Source organism: Leucoraja erinacea, chromosome 23, assembly GCF_028641065.1.
Source record: "Leucoraja erinacea ecotype New England chromosome 23, Leri_hhj_1, whole genome shotgun sequence".
NCBI classification, from domain to species: domain Eukaryota; kingdom Metazoa; phylum Chordata; class Chondrichthyes; order Rajiformes; family Rajidae; genus Leucoraja; species Leucoraja erinaceus.
Window position 1 is genome coordinate 19763188 of NC_073399.1, and position 20071 is coordinate 19783258.

Consider the following 20071-nt stretch of genomic DNA (forward strand, 5'->3'; position numbering starts at 1 on the left):
ACTGGGTTAGACATGGTACCACACATGGTGATGGGATGTGACATTGGAGAACGTGATCTGGAGCTTCCATTGCCACAGGACGGCAAATCCATCCATTTGGAGCCTGCCCACACCTTGGATCACGTCTGTTCATTGGTTTGCCCCTCTGTCCATGGGTTGGATCACAGATCCATTCGCCACCCCTCAAGTTATGGCACGGTTATTATGGTTAAGTTCTCCTGCCCTTCGGGTTCCTTCCCTTCAGCCGCTGGGCGGTTGCTGTGTCGGGTGCGAGGGTTTCTCTGGGCCTCTGTCCTCTGCTCCCCCCCCATCCCCGGCAGTAAAGAGGTGTCTTGTGATTGCAGGGATCGACAGAGGCAGCCAGGGAACTGCGTCCCCGACTCTGCTGCATACAGAAGGGCTCCAAGGGTTACGGCTTCAACCTTCACAGCGAGAAGTCCAAGACTGGACAGTACATCCGTGCCGTGGACCCCGACTCTCCGGCAGAACATTCCGGACTGCTGCCCCAGGACCGCATCATCGAGGTAACTCCTCAAACTTTCTTTTCCACAGACGACTCTTTGAATCATTGATTTGATTAGCTGAGGCCAGTCGAGTGACATTTAGAGCCGAGCTTAGTCTGAGATACAACAAATTCTGTCTCCCTCATTCCTAGTCCTTCAGTCCATCTCTCCGTGTGCCCCGTTTGCCTCTCCCCTCATTCCACCACTGCCATTTTTAGTATTGCGGTGCTGGCTCGAAGGGCCGAATGGCCTCCTCCTGCACCTATTTTCTACGTTCCTTGTTCTGACTCCCCTCCCCTAACCCCTTCCCTCACCCCTTGTTTACTCGCCGTGCTCCTTTGTTCTCTCTCCTTTCCCCTCTCTGCTCCACATCTCTCCCATCCACTTACATTTCCCCCACTGCCCTCTCTCCTCTCTGTCCCCTTGTTCACACATTTGGTACATGCTGAATCTACCCTGCTGTTTCCATGGTGTGTTCTCAGACTTGTATTGGCGGGAATCCAGCTCCCTCTCACAGCCACAACCATTCGGTTTGCTGATGACTTTGTCTCCAGGTTGTCCTTGGATAATTTGGGAGGGGAGAGTAAGCGGGCAAGGGTTGAGTGGCCTCCAGCCGTCTTCGCTGCCTCAGCGAATGAGTCTACTCCGCACTCTGGGCTCAACCCAACCCCCAATAGTTGAGACTCTGGTATGAGGTGCGGGGGGGGAGATGACAAGGGATGGGAAATGCACTGTTCCCACTCTGCAGGGAATACCCGCTGCCGTGCTGCAGCCGACAAACTCATCCCTCAAACACTCCTTTGTATCGGGTGTCTGTAATTCAAGCGTCAATCTGTGTGTGTTGGTTGTAGGTGATACCTTGTGTTGCAATTGCGTCCTGATAATCTGACAATACTTTATTCCCAGCCTCTCTTTTTCCTTCTGAAGACCTACTTCCTGAAATTCTTGTGCAAGGAGCTTTCTTCGAGGCACAGGGTATTATCAGTGGCATTTTGATGCTGCCTGATCGGTTTATACTTTCCCAGTGTTCACTTCCTTTCTCCCCGGACACTATCTTAACATCCTTGCGTCAACAGAGATGGATTTTTTTTCCTCCATTTAAAAAAAGACAAAAAAAATGTCATGCAGACTTTATCAACATCTGACAAATGGACAAGAGTAATGTGGGTGAAGTTAGTTTCATTGTACATGCTGCTGAAACACAAATAACATCAGCAAACGCTTCTTAATTAAGAGGTGATCCCCCGAGTTTGATGTATTGGTGTCTTTGTGTGAATGATACGGATTTACACGCTGGACTTCTCAGTATGACGAGAAACAGAGAAGAGGGCCTTGCTGTTCTGCTGCATCGGGCAAAGTTTCAGCAGGTTTCTGCATGCAGCACTTCGCACAGTTTGTTCTTCCCCAGTCATGTCATACAGCACTGAAACAGGCCATTCATTCAGACACCATGACCGCACTTGATCAGTGCCACCCCTACATTGAAATATCATCTACCCACGTTCCCCAGAGATGCTGCTGCCTGACCCGCTGAGTTACCTCTTCACTTCGTGTCCATTTGTGTATTAACCAGCATCTGCCGTTTTTTGCTTCTACTTCTTGAATTCTGTCGGCAACCCTGCCTCAACAACACTCTCCAGTTAAAAAACGTCACCCTCATATCCTCATAAATCTCTTGCCCCTTGCCCTAAATCTAGACCTCTACATTCCCTCCCAACAATATACCTCCTTCTGGCTTCACATTTCACTCCATTTTTCTCCTTAACTTATAGCCTCTTTTGTCCCCTTTTCATCTTCAGCCTTTGTCTACTCATCGACCAAACTCCCCCTTCTCCTGTATCCACCTAGCACTGGCCTAGCTTTGTCTCACTCCCACGTTCTCTCCCCCCCCCCCCCCCCCCCCCCCCCCCCCCCCCCGTACAATCCGTCTGAAGAAGGATCCCAACCTGAAACGTCACTATCCATGTCGTTCAGAGATGCTGTCTGACCCACTGAGGTTTTTTTTGTAAACCAGCATCTGCAGTTCCTTGTAGCTCCTTTGGTTTTCTGTCGTTTATATGGGGAAAGGTTCCATGCTGTCTCTTCTGTCTATACATCTCATTATTTTATGTATCTCAATTATATCCTCTCTTACCTCCTTTGCTCTAAGGAAAACAGAACCCCACACCTATCCAGTCTCTCTGCATAATAGACCAGACCAGAGATGACGTGAATGGCAGAGATGACATGAATACTTTTTAGATTTTCTGTGACACTCTGCACACAACTCTCACAAGCCAAACAAGTTCTTGCTGAGAAGGGGGTAGGGCACAATCAAATGTGCCCCCTCTGGGGTCATATGGAGATGAGAAAAGCTCTTGTCACCAATATCAGTAGCTCAACACTGCAGGAAAAGTCAGGAAAAGCCGTGAGTTTGCCAGTTGCGAAATTACCGAGAGAAAGTGTTTCCAACATTTTCCCTTTTTAGTTCACGCTAAGTGTGTGCCTGAAACGGTATTGACGGGCAGAGGCCAGGCCTACCGCCTGAGAGTGTCTGCCTTCATCGGAAAGATGTATAATGTGCAGAGACTGACACTGGGGAGGAAGGATGGGCCATGCTGGAGATTATAACCTGGCTAGGCCTCTGGCATCTTTAAAGTGGATGCATGGTTGGCCCTGGATTAAATGGATGTCAGGCTCATCTCAGCTAGTGGAGCAGGTTCTGATAATGATTTCCCCAGTGCTTTTAAGTGCAGGCCTGGTGTCCAAAGATGAAGGTTGCTGCAAAAGGATAATTGTTTATGAAAGATGAAAGTAATAGTTTGGAGGCCAGTCAGTCTGGCGGATTGTGCATAGAAATGAGCATTTAATAAGTCGCAGTTTAATTATGCGTTGTTAAGTGAAAGTCACTGAGAACCATAGGGTTATACAGCAAGGAAACAAGCCCCTATCCATGACGTACAAGTACCCATCTAAGCTAGTTCCATTTGCCCACATTTGGTCCATATCCTGCTTAGATTTTCCTATCCACGTAACTAACTGTCTTATAAATGATATTATTGTACCTCTCTCAACCACATCACCTGGCACCTTGTTCCATACATACCACCCACTGTATGAAAATTACTCCTCAAATTCCAGTTATAGCTTTCCCCTCTCACCGTTATGTCCTGCAGTTCTTGATATCCCAAACCTAATAGTAAAAAAAACAGTGTGCATTCACCCATATCCATTCCCCTCATGATTTTATACACTTCAATAATATCACCTCTCAATCTTCTATGCCCCAGGGAATAAAGTCCAAGCATACCCAAACTCTCTCTGTAGCTTAGGTCCTCGCAACCTGCTGACATCCTCATACATTTTCTCTGCACTCTTCCCATCTTATTTCCTATAGCACGGTGATCAAAACTGAACACAATTCTTCAACTGTGGCCTCATCACATTCTTGTACATCTGAAACATGATATGTCACAACTTCCATAGTCGATGCTCTGACTGATGAAGGCCAGTGTGCGTAGGCCGCCTTTACCACCATGTCATACTGTGACGCCACCTTCAGGGAATTTTGCACTAGATACCCCTGCTCTACAACACACTCCAGGGGCATACTGTTCACTGTGAATAGACAATAGGTGCCCACTCGATCATGGCTGATCATCCATTCCACCCGTTCCTGCTTTCTCCCCTTATTCCTTGACTCCGCTATCTTCATGAGCTTTATCTAACTCTTGAAAGCATCCAGAGAATTGGCCTCCATTGCCTTCTGAGGCAGAGAATTCCACTGATTCACAACTCATCTCTGTTCTAAATGGCCTACCTCTTATTCTTAATTTGTGGTCCCTGGTTCTGGACTCTCCCAACGTCAGGGACATGTTGCCTGCCTCTAGCGTGTCCAATCCCTTAATAATCTTATAAATTTCAATAAGATTCCCTCTCATCCTTCTAAATTCCAGAGTCTACAAGCCCAGTCGCTCCATCCTATCAACATATGACAGTCCCGCCATTTTGGGAATTAACCTCGTGAACCTACTGCACTCCCTCAATAACAAGAATGCTACAGGTCCTGCCCTGTTGTGTCTTCCCAATATGCAACGCATTGCAGAGTCCAAATTAAACTATATTTGCCATACCTCATCCTACTTACCCAATTGACCATGGTTCCACTATCGTTCTTGATAACTTTATTCACTGTCTGCAACACTGTCTTGTGCTGAGTTTGACATCCTGATCTTAAAACATACTTTTCCTCAGACAGCCAAAGTCCATGCTACCACATTGAAGGTAAGGATGATCTTCCCCATCAGTAACTGCCTTCCCTAAGAGGCACCTCTCCCATGGATATTGCCGCTCGGTGATGTCGTTCTAAGGGTTCCTCGCACAGCTTACGAGGCTCTCGTTTAATGTCCTTTCAGAGGGGAGATTATCCAGGTGTTGTGTGCTGTCTCATCACTGTGAGCATGTGAGCTTCTCATCACCAATACCGTATCATGCTGCACGCTCACTCAGGAAGGACTCTGCCAGATTGTTGTATCAGGTCCAAGAGTGCGCCTGCACCCCTCAACTTGTGCGAGGGTATTGGAAAACACCAGTGTTACATGAAAATCACCAGGCAATCACTACAAGTGTAATATTTACACACACCAGTGAAGTTGTGAGAATGTTTCACAACAGGATTTGCATAATTTGTATCTTGAACCTCCTTCAAATCCCTTCCCATTAAGTCACTTCAGTGCCAGTAAGGATGATGAGGATTGCAACCACTATTTGTGAACATCTTTGAGTTCTCTTCAGGCCTCGTTGCTTCTGCCATGTGTAATCATCTCCTGTTTACCACTGTGTTGCACATAGTAAATGTGTTCCAGCATTTTTTTTTTTGCCTTCTCATCACTGATACGCTCAATGATCAGACTTGTTCACAGATGCCTTCTGACGAGCTCAGTGTTTCGAGCCTACTGTCTGTGTCCATACGACTGAGTAGCTCCGTATGCATGGTTTTACTGATTCCTATGTTGGTGTTATGCTGCTAAAATCGACACTGATTTGTAGTGTGGTGATATTTGAATGATGTGTGAAACTCCCTGAGGGAGAGAACTTAAAATGCTACTGCCTGTGCTGGCACTGCCACTTCCTCCCAGGTTCATTCATTCGGAGATTTTGTGAGTAACAGCTCGGGAGGAAGGATTACCTGACTGGTAAACCACATTGGCACTTGTTGCTGATAGTGACAGATGAATTGGATGGCTCAGTAGTGTGACCAAGTGGGAGCAGTGCCACCAAAGGACTGCCTTCCCTGGGCCTGTCAACTAGTCACTTAGGTGGCGATTTAACCTCAAATTACAAGCTACTACTAGTGGCTACCCTCCATACAGTGCGCCTGAGGTACGCACTGCCTAACAAATACCCTATCTGCAGTACAACACATGCCGTGATACTCCTGTATCCAGTGAAGCATGGAACAGTCCCTTCAACCCTCAATGTCTGTGCAAAATATGATGCCAAGTTTATTCTCCTGTGCCTGCATGTGATTTTTATCCTTCCATTCCCTGCATATCCATGTGCCTATCTAAAAGTGCTTGAAATGCCACTATTGTATCTGCCACCACCACCTCTGGAAGTGCAGTCCAGGCACCCACCACTGTTTTTAATGTTGCCCCACACATCTAGTTTAAACCTCTCATCTTAAAGCTCTGCCCTGTAGTCTGACATTTCTGCTCTGGGGGGGAAAAAAGGTTTTGACTGTCTGCCTTATCTATGCACCTCATAACTTCTCTCAGTTCTCCCTTCAGCCTCTCCAGAGAAAACAATCCAAGTCTGATGGCTAATGTTCTCTAATCCAGGCAGCATTCTTCAGGGAACGGGGGTTCCCCTCCCCCACTATAGATGAGGCTCGCACCAGGGTCTCCTCCATACCCAGTAACACTGCTCTCTCTCCCCATCCCCCCCCCCCACTCGCAACAAGGGCAGAGTCCCCCTAGTCCACACCTTTCAGCCCACTAGCCGGCACATACAACAAATAGTCCTTCGTCAGTTTAGCCACCTCCAACGTGACCCCACCACTCGCCACATCATCCCATCTCCCCCCCCCCCCCCCTGTCTGCCTTCCGCAAAGACCGCTCCCTCCGCAACTCCCTTGTCAATTCTTCCCTTCCACCCGCTCCACCCCTCCCCGGGCACTTTCCCTTGCAACCGGCAAGAGATGCTACACTTGTCGCTTTACCTCCCCACTCGACTAAATTCAAGGACCCAAGCAGTTGTTCCAGTGAGACAGAGGTTCACCTGCATCTCCTCCAACCTCATCTATTGCATCTGGTGCTCGAGATGTCAGCTGATCTATATCGGTGAGACCAAGCATAGCCTTGGTGTTCGTTTCGCCGAACACCTCCGCTCGGTCCGCAATAACCAACCTGACCTCCCGGAGGCTCAGCACTTCAATTCCCCCTCCCATTCCGTATCCGACCTCTCTGTCCTGGGCCTCCTCCACGGCCAGAGCGAGCAACACTGGAAATTGGAGGAACAGCACCTCATATTCCGCTTGGGGAGTTTGCATCCTGGTGGCATGAACATTGAATTCTCACAATGTTAACCCTTACTGTCTCCTCCCCTTCCTACCTCAGCCCTCAGGCTCCTCCTCCTTTTTCCTTTCTTCTCCCCGCCTCCCCCCACCCCCTATCAGTTTGAAGAAGGGTTTTGGCCCGAAACGTTGCCTATCTCCTTCGCTCCATAGATGCTGCTGCACCCGCTGAGTTTCTCCAGCATTTTTGTGTACCTTCGATTTTCTGGCATCTGCAGTTCCTTCTTAAGCACTTTGTCTCCTCCGTTGCAAAATCTCCTCAAGGTTTGCCTACTTTGAAGAAGTTCTCCACCTCCCTCCGGAGACAGTTTCACAACCTCCTCTCTAACTGCTCCCTCTCTGTGATTTCCCCCTGTCCTCCAACTCTATGACCACATCCTTATCCAGACTCGATACCACAGCCACATTTGCTTCCTCTGGGTATGCCTGCGCCTCCATCACATACCTCATGGCTTCCAGTTCCAGTTCCCCACATCCCAGTTCGGACCCAAGCCAGACTATCGGTATCGGCATACCCAGCAATTCTCCAACCGGGCATTAAGATCCACCCTGGCCGCGATGCGCCGGCACCAGCAGGACCTCGCACTGACACTCCCGAAACTTCAGGCCTCACTCACCCAGACCTGCAACGGACCCCAACTATACTTCATCCGCCGGAAGATCCACCTCTTCAATCAACGATTCCTGGCCCACCTTAACGCCACTAAAGATATGAAATTAGCCCGCCTCCAGGCCGCTCCCGCCGCCGACACTCAGGCGACTCGACCGCCCGCAGGCTCCGGGCCCCAATTCTGGCCCGCGCCGCCTGCCTGAGTCCCGCGGCGCCATCTTGGCCACGAGGAGCGCCTCCAGTACTCACCAGGACGCCGCCTTCGCCGACCTCCACGTCGATGTTGCCGCCGACCTTTGCCCAGCCTCGCCGCTTCAATGGTAACTCGGACTTTCTCCCCCTCGCCGATTCCTCCGGCTATTGCCACCATAACGCGACAGTCGAACCTCGCCGCCCTCTGGGACCGCCTTACCTCATCGCCGCACCGGGCCCATCCAGCATCGCCGTCGCACCGGGCCTACCTAACATCGCCGCCGGACCGGGACTCCCCGAACATGGCCACCGCACCACACCCTACTCACCTCGTTGCCTCACCGGGTTGGCCGAACCGCACCGACCATCCGCCCATGCATCGCCCGCCGACCCGGACTCCACTGCCCACGGACTCCTACCATCGGGTCCGCCGAACCTCGCCACACCACCTCCCTCCAGCAGCCCACAGCCGTCGCCTTACCTGCAAAACTGGACCCAGCACCAGGCCTGAAGCCTCCGCGTTGCTGATTCACACTCCTCTGGGTTTGACTGCACTGGGTCCTAGTGCTAAGTCTGCCCAACCCTGGTAACCTCAGTGGCTGTTCCACTGGGTCTTCCGCATCCCCCTCAAACTATTTAACCCCTGGTCTTCCCTACCACACTACAGCCCTCATACCCCCCCCACCCCCCTACCCCCCCTACCCCACATCGCATCGTCCTCAGTCCACTCACCTGCCTTCCTCCGGCCCCAACCCCCATCCCTGCCGTGTGTTCACCATCCCCCTCGACCTCCCCCTCTCCGACACCCAACGGTACGTCCTCAGCCGAGGTCTTACCTTTGTCCCTCTCCGTCCCCACCTCAATGAGTTCCGCGCCCACCACGACTTGGAGCTCTTTTACCGTCGCCTCCACCTCACAGCGTTCTTCCACGGGAAGGAGTCCTCGCCTCCCCATTGATGACCCCTTTTTCCGTCTCCAACGAACCCCCTCCTCGTGGACCCCCCCCCCCTCGTGGCCCTCCGGCTTTAGACATTTTTATCCAAAACTGCAGTCGCGACATCAACCGCCTCAACTTCTCCTCTCCCGTCTCTCTCCAATCTCTTCCCCCCCCTCCCCCGAACATGCTGCCATCAACTCACTCTGCAACAACCCAGACTGGGTTATCAAACCCGCCGACAAGGGACGTGCCGTGGTAGTCTGGAGCGTCGATCTCTACAAAGCTGAGGCCACGCGCTAATTCTCGGACGCCTCCTCCTACTTGCCCCTGGACCATGACCCCACTGACGAGCACCAGGCCACTATCTCTGGCACCATCACCGACTTCATCAACTCCGACGCCCTGCCTCCCCCGAGCCTCCAACCTCATCGTTCCCCAGCCCCGCACGGCCCGATTTACCTTCTCCCCGAAACTACGGGCTTCACTCACCCGGACCTGCAACGGACCCCAACTATACTTCATCCACCGGAAGATCCACCTCTTCAATTAACGATTCCTGGCACACGTTAACGCCACTAAGGATATGAAATTAGCCCGCCTCCATGCCGCTCCCGCCGCCGACATTCCGCGACTCGACCGCCCGCAGGCTCCGGGCCCCAACTCTGGCTCGCTCCACCTGCCTGAGTCCCGCGACGCCATCTTGGCCATGAGGAGCGCCTCCAGTACTCACCAGGACGCCGCCTTCGCCGACCTCCACGTCGATGTTGCCGCCGGCCTTCACCTGCCCACCGATGATGCCCAGTCTCGCCGCTTCAATGGTAATTCGGACTTTCTCCCCCTCGCCGATTTCACCGGCTATCGCCACCATAACGCGACAGTCGAACCTCGCCGCCCCCCTGGAACCGCCTTACCTCATCGCCGCACCGGGCCCATCCAGCATCGCCGTTGCACCGGACCTACTGAACATTGCCGCCGGATCGGACCTACTGAACATCGCCGATGGATTGGGACTCCCCGAACATGCCGCCACACCGCACCCTACTCACCTCGTTGCCTCACCAGGTTGGCCGAACCTCGCCACTCCACCTCCCTCCAGCAGCCCACAGCCGTCTCCTTACTTGCAAACTGGACCCAGCACCAGGCCTGAAGCTTCCACACTGCTGATTCCCACTCCTCTGGGTTTGACTGCACTGGGTCCTAGTGCAAGTCTGCCCAACCCTGGTAACCTCAGTGGCTGTTCCACTGGGTCTTCCCCATCCCCCTCAAACTATTTGACACCTGGTCTTCCCTACAGCCCTCAAACCCTCCCCCCCCCCCCCCCCCCCCCCCCCCCCCCTGACCACCCCCCGTACCCTCCACCACACATCGCCTCGTACTCAGTCCACTCACCTGCCTTCCTCCGGCCCCACCCCCCCTCCCTGCCGTGTGTTCACCACCCCCCTCGACCTCCCCCCCTCCGACACCCAACGGTACGTCCTCAGCAGAGGTCTTACCTTTGTCCCTCTCTGTCCCCACCTCAATGAGTTCCGCGCCCACCACGACTTGGAGCTCTTTTACCGTCGCCTCCACCTCACAGCGTTCTTCCACGGGAAGGAGTCCTCGCCCCCCGTTGATGACCCCTTTTCCCATCTCCAACGAACCCCCTCCTCGTGGACCCCCTCATGGCCCTCCAGCTTTAGAATGTTTTATCCAAAACTGCCGTCGCGACATCAACCCCCTCAACTTCTCCACTCCCGTCTCACTCCAATCTCCCCCCCCCCCCCCCCCTCCCCCCGAACATACTGCCATCGGCTCACTCTGCAACAACCCAGACTGGGTTATCAAACCCGCCGACAAGGGAGGTGCCGTGGTAGTCTGGCGCGTGGATCTCTACAATGCTGAGGCCACGCTCTAACTCTCGGACACCTCCTACTTACCCCTGGACCATGACCCCACTGACGAGCACCAGGCCACTATCTCTAGCACCATCACCGACTTCATCAACTCGGATGCCCTGCCTCCCCCCGAGCCTCCAACCTCATCGTTCCCCAGCCCCGCACGGCCCGATTTACCTTCTCCCCAAAATCCACAAACCTGACTGTCCTAGCAGGCCCATTGTCTCTGCCTGTTCGTGCCCCACTGAACTCATTACCACATACCTTGACTCCATCCTATCCCCCTTGGTTAAATCCCTCCCTACCAATGTTCAAGACACCTCAGACACTCTCCGTCATCTCCGCGCATTCCATTCTCTAGACCCTCACCCCCTCATCTTCACCATGGACATCCAGTCACTCTACACCTCCATCCCCACCAGGATGGTCTCAAAGCCCTCCGGTTCTTCCTCGACTGGAGAAGCAACCTATACCCGTACACTGATACTCTCCTCCGCCTAGCGGAGCTGGTCCTCACCCTCAATAACTTCTTGTTTGACGCCTCTCATTTCGTCCAAATACAAGGCGTAGCTATAGGCACACGCATGGGCCCCAGTTATGCCTGCCTCTTTGTCGGGTACGTCGAACAATCCTTGTTCGAGGCGTACCATGGCCCCATCCCTGACCTCTACCTCCGCTACATCGACGATTGCTTTGGTGCCACCTCCTGCACCCACACACAACTAACTGACTTCATCCACTTCACCACTAACTTCCATCCGGCACTCAAATACATCTGGACCATTTCCGACACTTTCCTTCCATTCCTTGACCTCACTATCTCCATCGCAGGTGATAGACATCTGACCGACATCCGCTATAAACTCACTGACTCCCACGGCTATCTTGACTACTCTTCCTCCCACCCTGCTTTCTGTAAGGACTCCATCCCCTATTCCCAATTCCTCCGTCTACGCGGCATCTGCTCCCAGGATGAGGACCCCACCACTCGCCACATCTTCCCATCTCTCCCCCCCCGTCTGCCTTCCGCAAAGACCGCTCCCTCCGCAACTCCCTTGTCAATTCTTCCCTTCCCTCCCGCTCCACCCCTTCCCCGGGCACTTTCCCCTGCAACCGCAAAAGATGCTACACCTGTCGCTTTACCTCCCCCCTCAACTCCATTCAAGGACCCAAGCAGTCGTTCCAGGTGTGACAGAGGTTCACCTGCACCTCCTCCAACCTCATCTATTGCATCCGCTGCTCTAGATGTCAGCTGATCTATGTCGGTGAGACCAAGCGTAGGCTTGGCGATCGTTTCGCCGAACACCTCCGTTCGGTCCGCACTAACCAACCTGATCTCCCGGTGGTTCAGCAGTTCAACTCCCCCTCCCATTCCGTATCCGACCACTCTGTCCTGGGCCTCCTCCACGGCCAGAGTGAGCAACACCGGAAATTGGAGGAACAGCAACTCATTTTCCGTTCGATGAGTCTGCATCCTGGTGGCATGAACATTCATTTCTCACAATTCTGTTAACCCTTGCTGTCTCCTCCCCTTCCTACCTCAGCCCTCGGGCTCCTCCCCCTTTTTCCTTTCTTCTCCCCCCCCCCCCCTATCAGTCTGAAGAAGGGTTTCAGCCCGAAACGTTGCCTATCTCCTTCGCTCCATAGATGCTGCTGCACCCGCTGAGTTTCTCCAGCATTTTTGTGTACCTTCGAATTTCCAGCATCCGCAGTTCCTTCTTAAAAGCTTTCTAGTAAACTTCTTTTGCACCCTCTCCAAGGCCCCACATCCTTCCTATGATGGGTTGATACCTTGCCCTGGTGTTATACAGTGACAGTACTATAGAGTGTCTTTAGACTTTAAAGGTGAGGCATGGAAACAGGCCCGTTCGGCCCACTGAGTCCGCGCCGATCAGAGATAACCCCATACACTAGCACTATCCTACACACTAGGGACAATTTACAATTTTGGCTAAGCCAATTAACCTACAAACCTGTGTGTCTTTGGAGTGTTGGAGGATACCTGAGCAGCCAGAGAAAACCCACGTTGTTTCACAGAGTTAACATATACAAACTCCGTATAGACATCACCAGTAGTCAGGATTGAACCCGATACTCTGGCGCTGTAAGGCAGCAACTCTACTACTGCCCCACTGTATCCTCTTGCTCCCCATCATGCAGCGATGGAACTAAAGGTACTGAACCTGGTGTTATGTATGTAGTGACAAACATGTACCCAATGAGGTCACGTTGTCTCTTTACAGTCATTTCCATGTTTGTTCTCACTGTGTTTGTTGTTTGTGCTCGGTGTCCGTTTCGCTGTTGCTCTTTGCCGGCTCTGACTGCCTGCGTGTGTTTTACAGGTGAACAGGATGAGTGTGGAAGGGAAGCAGCACGCTGACGTGGTGACGGCCATTAAGAACGGCGGCATGGAGACCTTGCTGCTGGTCGTCGATCCAGAAACGGATGAGTTTTTCAAAAAGTGCAAGATTTCACCAACGGTTGCCCACCTGACAGGTAGGGTGGGGGCTGGCATCTCCATAGCAACAGTGCTGGGGTGGGTGGTGCAGACATCACCATAGCGGCATTGCTGAAGACATGTAGGCACCACCAGACAGTACTGGGCAAGCGGGTATCACCATGGTGGAGACATAGGAGTGGGTGGGAGGGCTTCTCATTGGCGACTGAGGCTTAGCCCTGGTGACAGGTGGGAGAGGGGCATCGCCATTGTGACATGGTGGGCTTTGCCATTATGACACCGCTTTGCAATGGCAACAAGGTGGGGGCGGTGCTTTCCCATGACAACAATATGGGGGCGGGGCTTTGCCATGGCAACAGGATGAGGCGGGGCATTGCCATCGGGTGCACCTTAAGGGTACGGGGATGTTGCCAGGGCTAGAGGGTCTGAGCTATAGGGAGTGGTTGAGTAGGCTGGGACTCCATTCCAAATGATTCCGCTCCGAGGCTTTCCATTCACCTGGTCTCATGCAGGGAATCAGCCCGACCTGGTGACCTGCACCTGTCCCCACTACAGCACCGAGATCGATTGCCAGTGGTCCGCTTTAGTCAGCTAACTCTGAGAGCCTCTGTCTCCGATCCCCTCTCCCCACAAGTTGCAAGTAAAACGACACACTCCTGTCTTTTAGAAACAAAGTAAAAACGGAAAATGAAGTTTCTTTCCAATAAAAAGTCATAGAGTGATCCAGCATGAACACATGCACTTCAGCCCAACTTGACCTTCAGCCCAACTTACCCACATCGACCAATATGTCCCAGCTACACTGGTTCCACCTGTCTGCGTTGGCCCATATCCCTCCAAACCTGTCCTATCCATGTACCTGTCTAACTGTTTCTTAAATATTGGGATAGTCTCAGCTTCAACTGGCAATTTGTTCCATACACCCACCACCCTTTGTGTGAAAATCTTACCCCTTAGATTCCTATTAAATCTTTTCCCTTTCACCTTAAACCTATGGCCACTGGACCTCAATTTCCCTACTCTGGGCAAGAGACTTTGTACATCTACCCGATCTATTCCTACCATGATTTTGGTAGGAATAGAGTCTTGAGAAAAATCTTCGGCTCCCTCAGTTTTATATTTGATGAAGCCCGCAACACTGGGCATCAATTATCCAAAAGGCATAAAGTGCTGGAGTAACACAGCAGGACAGGCAATATCTCTGGAGAACATGGATCAGTGATGTTTCTGGTCGGGACTCTTCTTCAGACTCTTCCAGCCAATCACCCAGGTTACCTGGGAAGCTAGCCAGGCTTGGAAAGGTGGACACAGCCTTGGAAGAGGGGCTCTGTGGAAATGGACAGTGCAGACAGAAACGTTGGGGGAGAAAAGAAAATTGTGAAGGGCATTGTTGGGAAGAGGGCAAGTGTTGGAAGAAAGGGCAGGTGATGAGAGTCTAGGCCTCAGCATGTTGAAGCTGATGGTTCACTGATGTTAATGGTCGGTGGAGTGAGGGAAAAAGTTCTTGAAGATTGGAGTAGATGAAATCAGTGAAAGTTCCTGATTGTTAAGTGGATGAGCAATTGAGAGGTAGAGCAATGTGTGGAATGGTAAGGTTAATGTTCATTTGACAAGGCTGGCACCAGTCTCTGAGTAAGGAGCTGTGCTGAACTGTCAGGCATCCCAATGTGAGCCTGCAGTCACAAACTATTGCCTGAACATGGAAAATAGGTGCAGGAGTAGGCCATTCGGCCCTTCGAGCCTGCACCGCCATTCAATATGATCATGGCTGATCATCCAACTCGGTATCCTGTTGGGTTTAAAACGCTCAACATCTGATGTTCACTTGCTGTTGGCCATTGTCACGGCCTTTAAGGGGATCCAATTTAGCAGCTGGTGCAAAATACAAAATATAACACCGTTTACCATAACAGGCGCAAGTTGGGTAAAGGTTCCTGGTGAGGTTGGACCAGGTAACTTCAATTACTGTGTGGAGAAGGATGGGACTTGTTCAGGACAGGTGAACAGTGACTTGGCAGAGGGACTGGGCCGTGTGTTAGTAGCAGAGACGTGGAAGGGACTATTGTACTGAAAGAAAATGATGCTACGGAATAGAAGAGAATCTAACATGTCAGTGACAGCATGGGCCGTGGAGGAGTTTAGTTTAGTTTGGATACAGTATGGAAATGAGTCCTTTGGCCCATCGAATCTCTCCTCCCCCCCCCCCCCCCGACATTCACAGGGAGAACAAGCAAATTCCACACGGACGCCACCCAAGGTCAGGATGGAACCCGGGGCTCTGGTGCTGAGACCCAGCGACACAACCAGTTACACCACTTGTAGAAAGTTCTTGCAGAAAGCAAGGATCATAGAATCCGAACTGAGGGAGGCCATTCAGCTCATTGCTCCTGTGCTGACTCTTTGAAGGAACTGTTTAACCAATTTATTCTCCTGGGGTTTTAGCATTTTCACAATTTGTATCTACTCATTTATATCAACAAATTGCATTTGCAAGTAAATATTAAATCCGCTTCCACCACTCTTCAAGCAGTACATTCCAGTCCATCTCAACTTGTTGTCAGGGAACAGACATCTCATTTCCCTTTTGATTCCTTTGCACCCTTCCCCCCCGCCCCCAAGATAATGCCTCACAGTGAGCTGCCTTTCCACACATGATGAAGGCATGTTGGATGTTGCATGAAGAGCACGCAAAGGTCCAATAGTCTTGGTTGTTTTCAGTCCTTTTTCAAGGCTGCCATTTATTACACCACTCTGGTTGCCATGAGCTGCTGACTTGAACCCCCTCTATTGGAGAGGGTGCTGCAGGATTTAGATCCAGCATTAATATTTTTCTAAATTGGGGATACTGTGTAAGTTGTAGGGAGCCCGTGGGTGGTGATATTCCCAAAGGCCTCCTTGTTGGCAATGGTTAAGGGTTTGAGAAGGGCTGTTGGAGGCTGGGCTAGCTTTGGTATGTGGTACTCCTGACTTGTGCAGCCACTTCTGGGATTGTCTGTAGAGGCTGCACGTAAAGAGTCCGGTAGGCGGCGCGACTCTGGTCAGCAGCGGCCTCTGCAGCCTGTCCCGCGTTTTTATTATTTTTTTTGTCTGTGTTTTTTAATGTAGTTTTTGTTATTTTTTGTTGGGGTGTGTGTGTGTGTGGGGGGCGGGGGGGTGGGGTGGGAGGGGGGGGGGGATACTTTTAAATCTCTCCCTGCACTGGAGACCCGACCTTTTCTTGTTGGGTCTCGGTTGTCGTTGAGGCCGCAACGAGGAGCGGCCTCCAACAGGAGAAGACCGGGGACTCGGGTGCCGACTCACCTCACCGTCGCGGAGCTGGCCGAGACCGGAGCGGGTGGAGCGGTGGAGGAGCGCTGCCGCTGCTGCCCGACCTCCGGAGATTGGGAGGCTGCTGCTGCGGGTCTGCGGACGACGGCACCGGGAGCCCGCGGGTCCCTGGAGGGAGACCGCTTTTCGGGGCTCCTGCAACGGCGACTTCTCCCGCCCGAGTTGCGGGGTCGAAGAGCTCCTGGAGCGGGGCCTGACACCACTGCCCCGCGCGGCTTGGAACGGCCGCGGGACTCTGCGAGCGCACGCCGGGGGCTCTAACACCAAGACCCGGTGTGCGACCTAGAACCACCCGGCGTGGCTTTAATGGCCGCGGGACAATCGCCATCGCCAGCCGGGGGCTTTGACTTTGACTCTGACATCGGGGGGGGGGGAGAGTGCAGTGGAGAGATAAGTTTTTTTTGGCCTTCCATCACAGCTATGTGATGGATGTTTATGTAAAATGTAATTGTGTTGTGTCTGGGGTCTATTTGTGTGTAATGTATGGCTGCAGAAACGGCATTTCATTTGGACCTCCAGGGGTCCAATGACAAATAAATAGACTATTGACTATTGACTATTGACTAAAACCAGACCAAAGATGTTCCAATGCAGTGCTTGAGGTTTGGTGGCAATGAGGTAGATGGAGCAGGGAGAGGATTGGGCACTGTATACGCAGGTTGAGGACATACTGTACCATGGAGCGGTGAAAACTACTGTTGAGGGAGGTAGATAACTGAGTATGTGCTGGGTAGAGAGGATGGAGGGATCAGGAAGAGTCGCACAGCACGGAAACAGGCCCTTTGTCTCAACACGTTCATGTCAACCAAGATACCCTATCTAAGCCCAGTCTCATTCTCCTGCATTTGACCTTTCTGCCACTAAATCTTTCCCACTCGTGTAGCCCAAACGTTTTTTAAATGCTGTTGTTATACCGGCATTAACCGCTTCCTCTTGCAGCTAGTTTTATAGTCACATCATCTTCTACTTAAAATGTTACCTTTCAGGTTCACACCCAAGGAGGTGATGGATTCTCCGCTGTTCTCTGCACAATATCCCTTGTGCATTGCTTTATTTATTTATTTATTTATTTTTTTATTGTTCTATTGTCAGCAATGCTGCGATGCTGAAAGGAAATTAATGTACGGGCTTAACCACAGCAAGAATTTATTGGAGGTTGGCTTGTTCAAGAGGACAAGTCTTGGATTTGCATTGCGCCATTCACAACCTTAGGAGATCCCACGGCACTAAACAGGAAATACTTATGCAATGTACACACTGTTGAAGGAAAGTGTAGCTGTGTTGCAGATGCACCTCCCCCTCCCCCCAAAATTGCAGTGTGATGATCTGCAATCAGTTTTGGTTGTGCTGGGGTTTTTGGATACATTTTGACCAGGACTCTTGTGACTACAGTCTTCTTCTTCTTCTTGCGTATGGCGTGCACAGCCTAAAGTTGTAGGACAACTTGTTCTATTTGATTGATAAATGTGCACGCCAGGTTGATTGCATTCGTCGAAACAGGGCGGGCCACGTGAAGGTTGCAATCTCCCACCCCATGACTACAGTGGTCAGCAGACAGTCACTTTGATTCGCTGACTAGCTCTACCTCCCCGTGGCTGCACATGAGAGAGGCCTGAAGGCCTGTAAAACTATGAAAGAGCTTCAGAAAAGTGAGGAGGTGTGCAGTGAGTTCTGAGGAGACGGGCACTTGCTCAGGGTGCAGCGAGGTGTCTGCTCAGCAGATCTTGCAACCTCTGCAGATGCATGGTGTGGCTTTTATCTGATGTGTGCACTGTACTCACTGTCTCTGTACTAACAATCTCGGTGTCCCTTGCACCCTCAAATGCAAATTCATTTCTGCCACAAATTTAGCTCTTTGACTACATTTATGTTGTTCCAGGATCACACGAGACCAGGTGGCAAATGTTAGCAGGTATCGTATCTTGGTTCTTGGTCCTCCAAAATATTCCAAATGGAATTTATACTGGAGGTGGGAGCAGAAAACACACTGCTTCTAGCCGTGGTTATTCCACCTCTTCATTGCTGTATTGGGATAGAGACCTCCTATACAGTCCTTCTAACGATCACAAAATTTAAGGCATTCATTATTTCCTTAATCTTTCCCCTTTAAAAATCAGCATCACTTTGTTGTGGCTTTATCATCCTCCTTGCTGAAATAATAATAATTTCTATCTATTGTTCCCAGTTTAAAAGAAAGTGGAGACAGTATTTAAAAGTACATTCATAATAATTGACTGATACATTGCAAACAGTTCTTCTACATACTAATGCCAGCTCCTTTGTGCCACTCAACAGCCCTGGAAGAAGACGAGTTGACTTAATCTGCCTAAGCAGAAGAGTTAGAAACAAAGAACTGTAGATGCAGGGTAATACACAAAAGGACGCAAAGTGCTGGAGTAACTCAGCGGGTCAGGCAGCATCACTATGTATAGATGATGTTTCGGGTTGAGACCCTTCTTTAGACTGTAGCAGTTTGAAGAAAGGTTTCAATGTAAAATGTCACCTATCCGTGTTCTCCAGGTATGCTACCAAATCTGCTGCGTATACTCCAGCACTTTGTGTCCTTTTAAGAAGAAGAGTTGATTTAATTGTTCCATGATGCTACGTCAATTCCCAAATAATTCCACTGCCCTGCCCTCTCCCGACAGCTTTGCCTCAATCCCCAAATTAATCACACTGTCCAGCTCTCTCCCCACAGCCCAGTATAAATCCCAAACTAGTTCCATTGCTACTAATTGCTCACTCCTTACACTATTCCCATGCCTGTACTTTGTGTCATCAGTAAATTTGACTAATGTTTGCTGTACTCCTGTCCCAAGGGTGTTGACCAAGGGACGGGCACAGTGGGCTTGCTGAAACCACCACATCCCAATGAGATGGATTGTGTATGGGAAGAAGGTGGCGATTGTTATCCACCATCAAGTTTCTTGATTGCAGTAGTTTGGGCAACTTGGAATGAGTTTGTTGGAGCCCTGTTGGTCTCCATCCATCTGCTGGAGATGATGGTGCGCCTGGCCTTCAGGGACTTGAACCACATGCTGTTGTGGTGGATCTCTGCCTGGAGGTTCTTTCCCCACCTCTCCTGGTCCTCAGCAGTCGCTTCCCGGTTGTCAGTGCCATTTGGAACCAGTAACACCAGAAAGGATGAGACTGTTAGCTTGGAAAGAAAGTGACATAGTAAAAGTACCCTGCACTGGTTGGTAGAGAAGGACTAGCTGGGCACGTGAATAAGTGGATGGGAGTAGTATGTGTAGCTGGTTGTTTCTACCCTATCCACAACTACAGCGCGATAGAGAAATGGGTAATGAGCAAATGGAGATGGGTTATTTCAGGAGGGTCCTGTTTGTATTGGAGAGGAGAGAGAGAGAGCAGAGTGTGGCAAGATGTGGTGAAATAGCCTCATTCATGGTGGTGATGCAAGTTCAGACCTTGAAGCACATCAAGTCTGAGCTTGTGTGGCAGGAAGTGTCAGCGTAGTCTTCCCCACTACCCTCCTCTCTCGCTCATTGGTCTCTTGCAAAGGCACAGCAGTGGGACAAGTTGTGTCTCAGCCATTCTGGCCTCTGATTATGGGACAACTGCCAGCAGCAGCTGGCTTTGGGATGCTGAGTGACATG

The 20071-nt window shown here is 51.2% G+C and overlaps 1 protein-coding gene across 1 annotated transcript in view; it reads left to right on the forward strand.

Moving 5' to 3' along the window:
- Positions 1 to 20071, forward strand: part of nherf1b (NHERF family PDZ scaffold protein 1b) — a 100391-nt gene that overhangs the window by 72179 nt on the left and 8141 nt on the right. Inside the window, exons 2-3 of the mRNA XM_055654039.1 lie at positions 345 to 524; positions 13012 to 13165. Of these exons, the coding sequence (XP_055510014.1) occupies positions 345 to 524; positions 13012 to 13165 (334 nt within the window). The remainder of the gene's footprint in view (positions 1 to 344; positions 525 to 13011; positions 13166 to 20071) is intronic.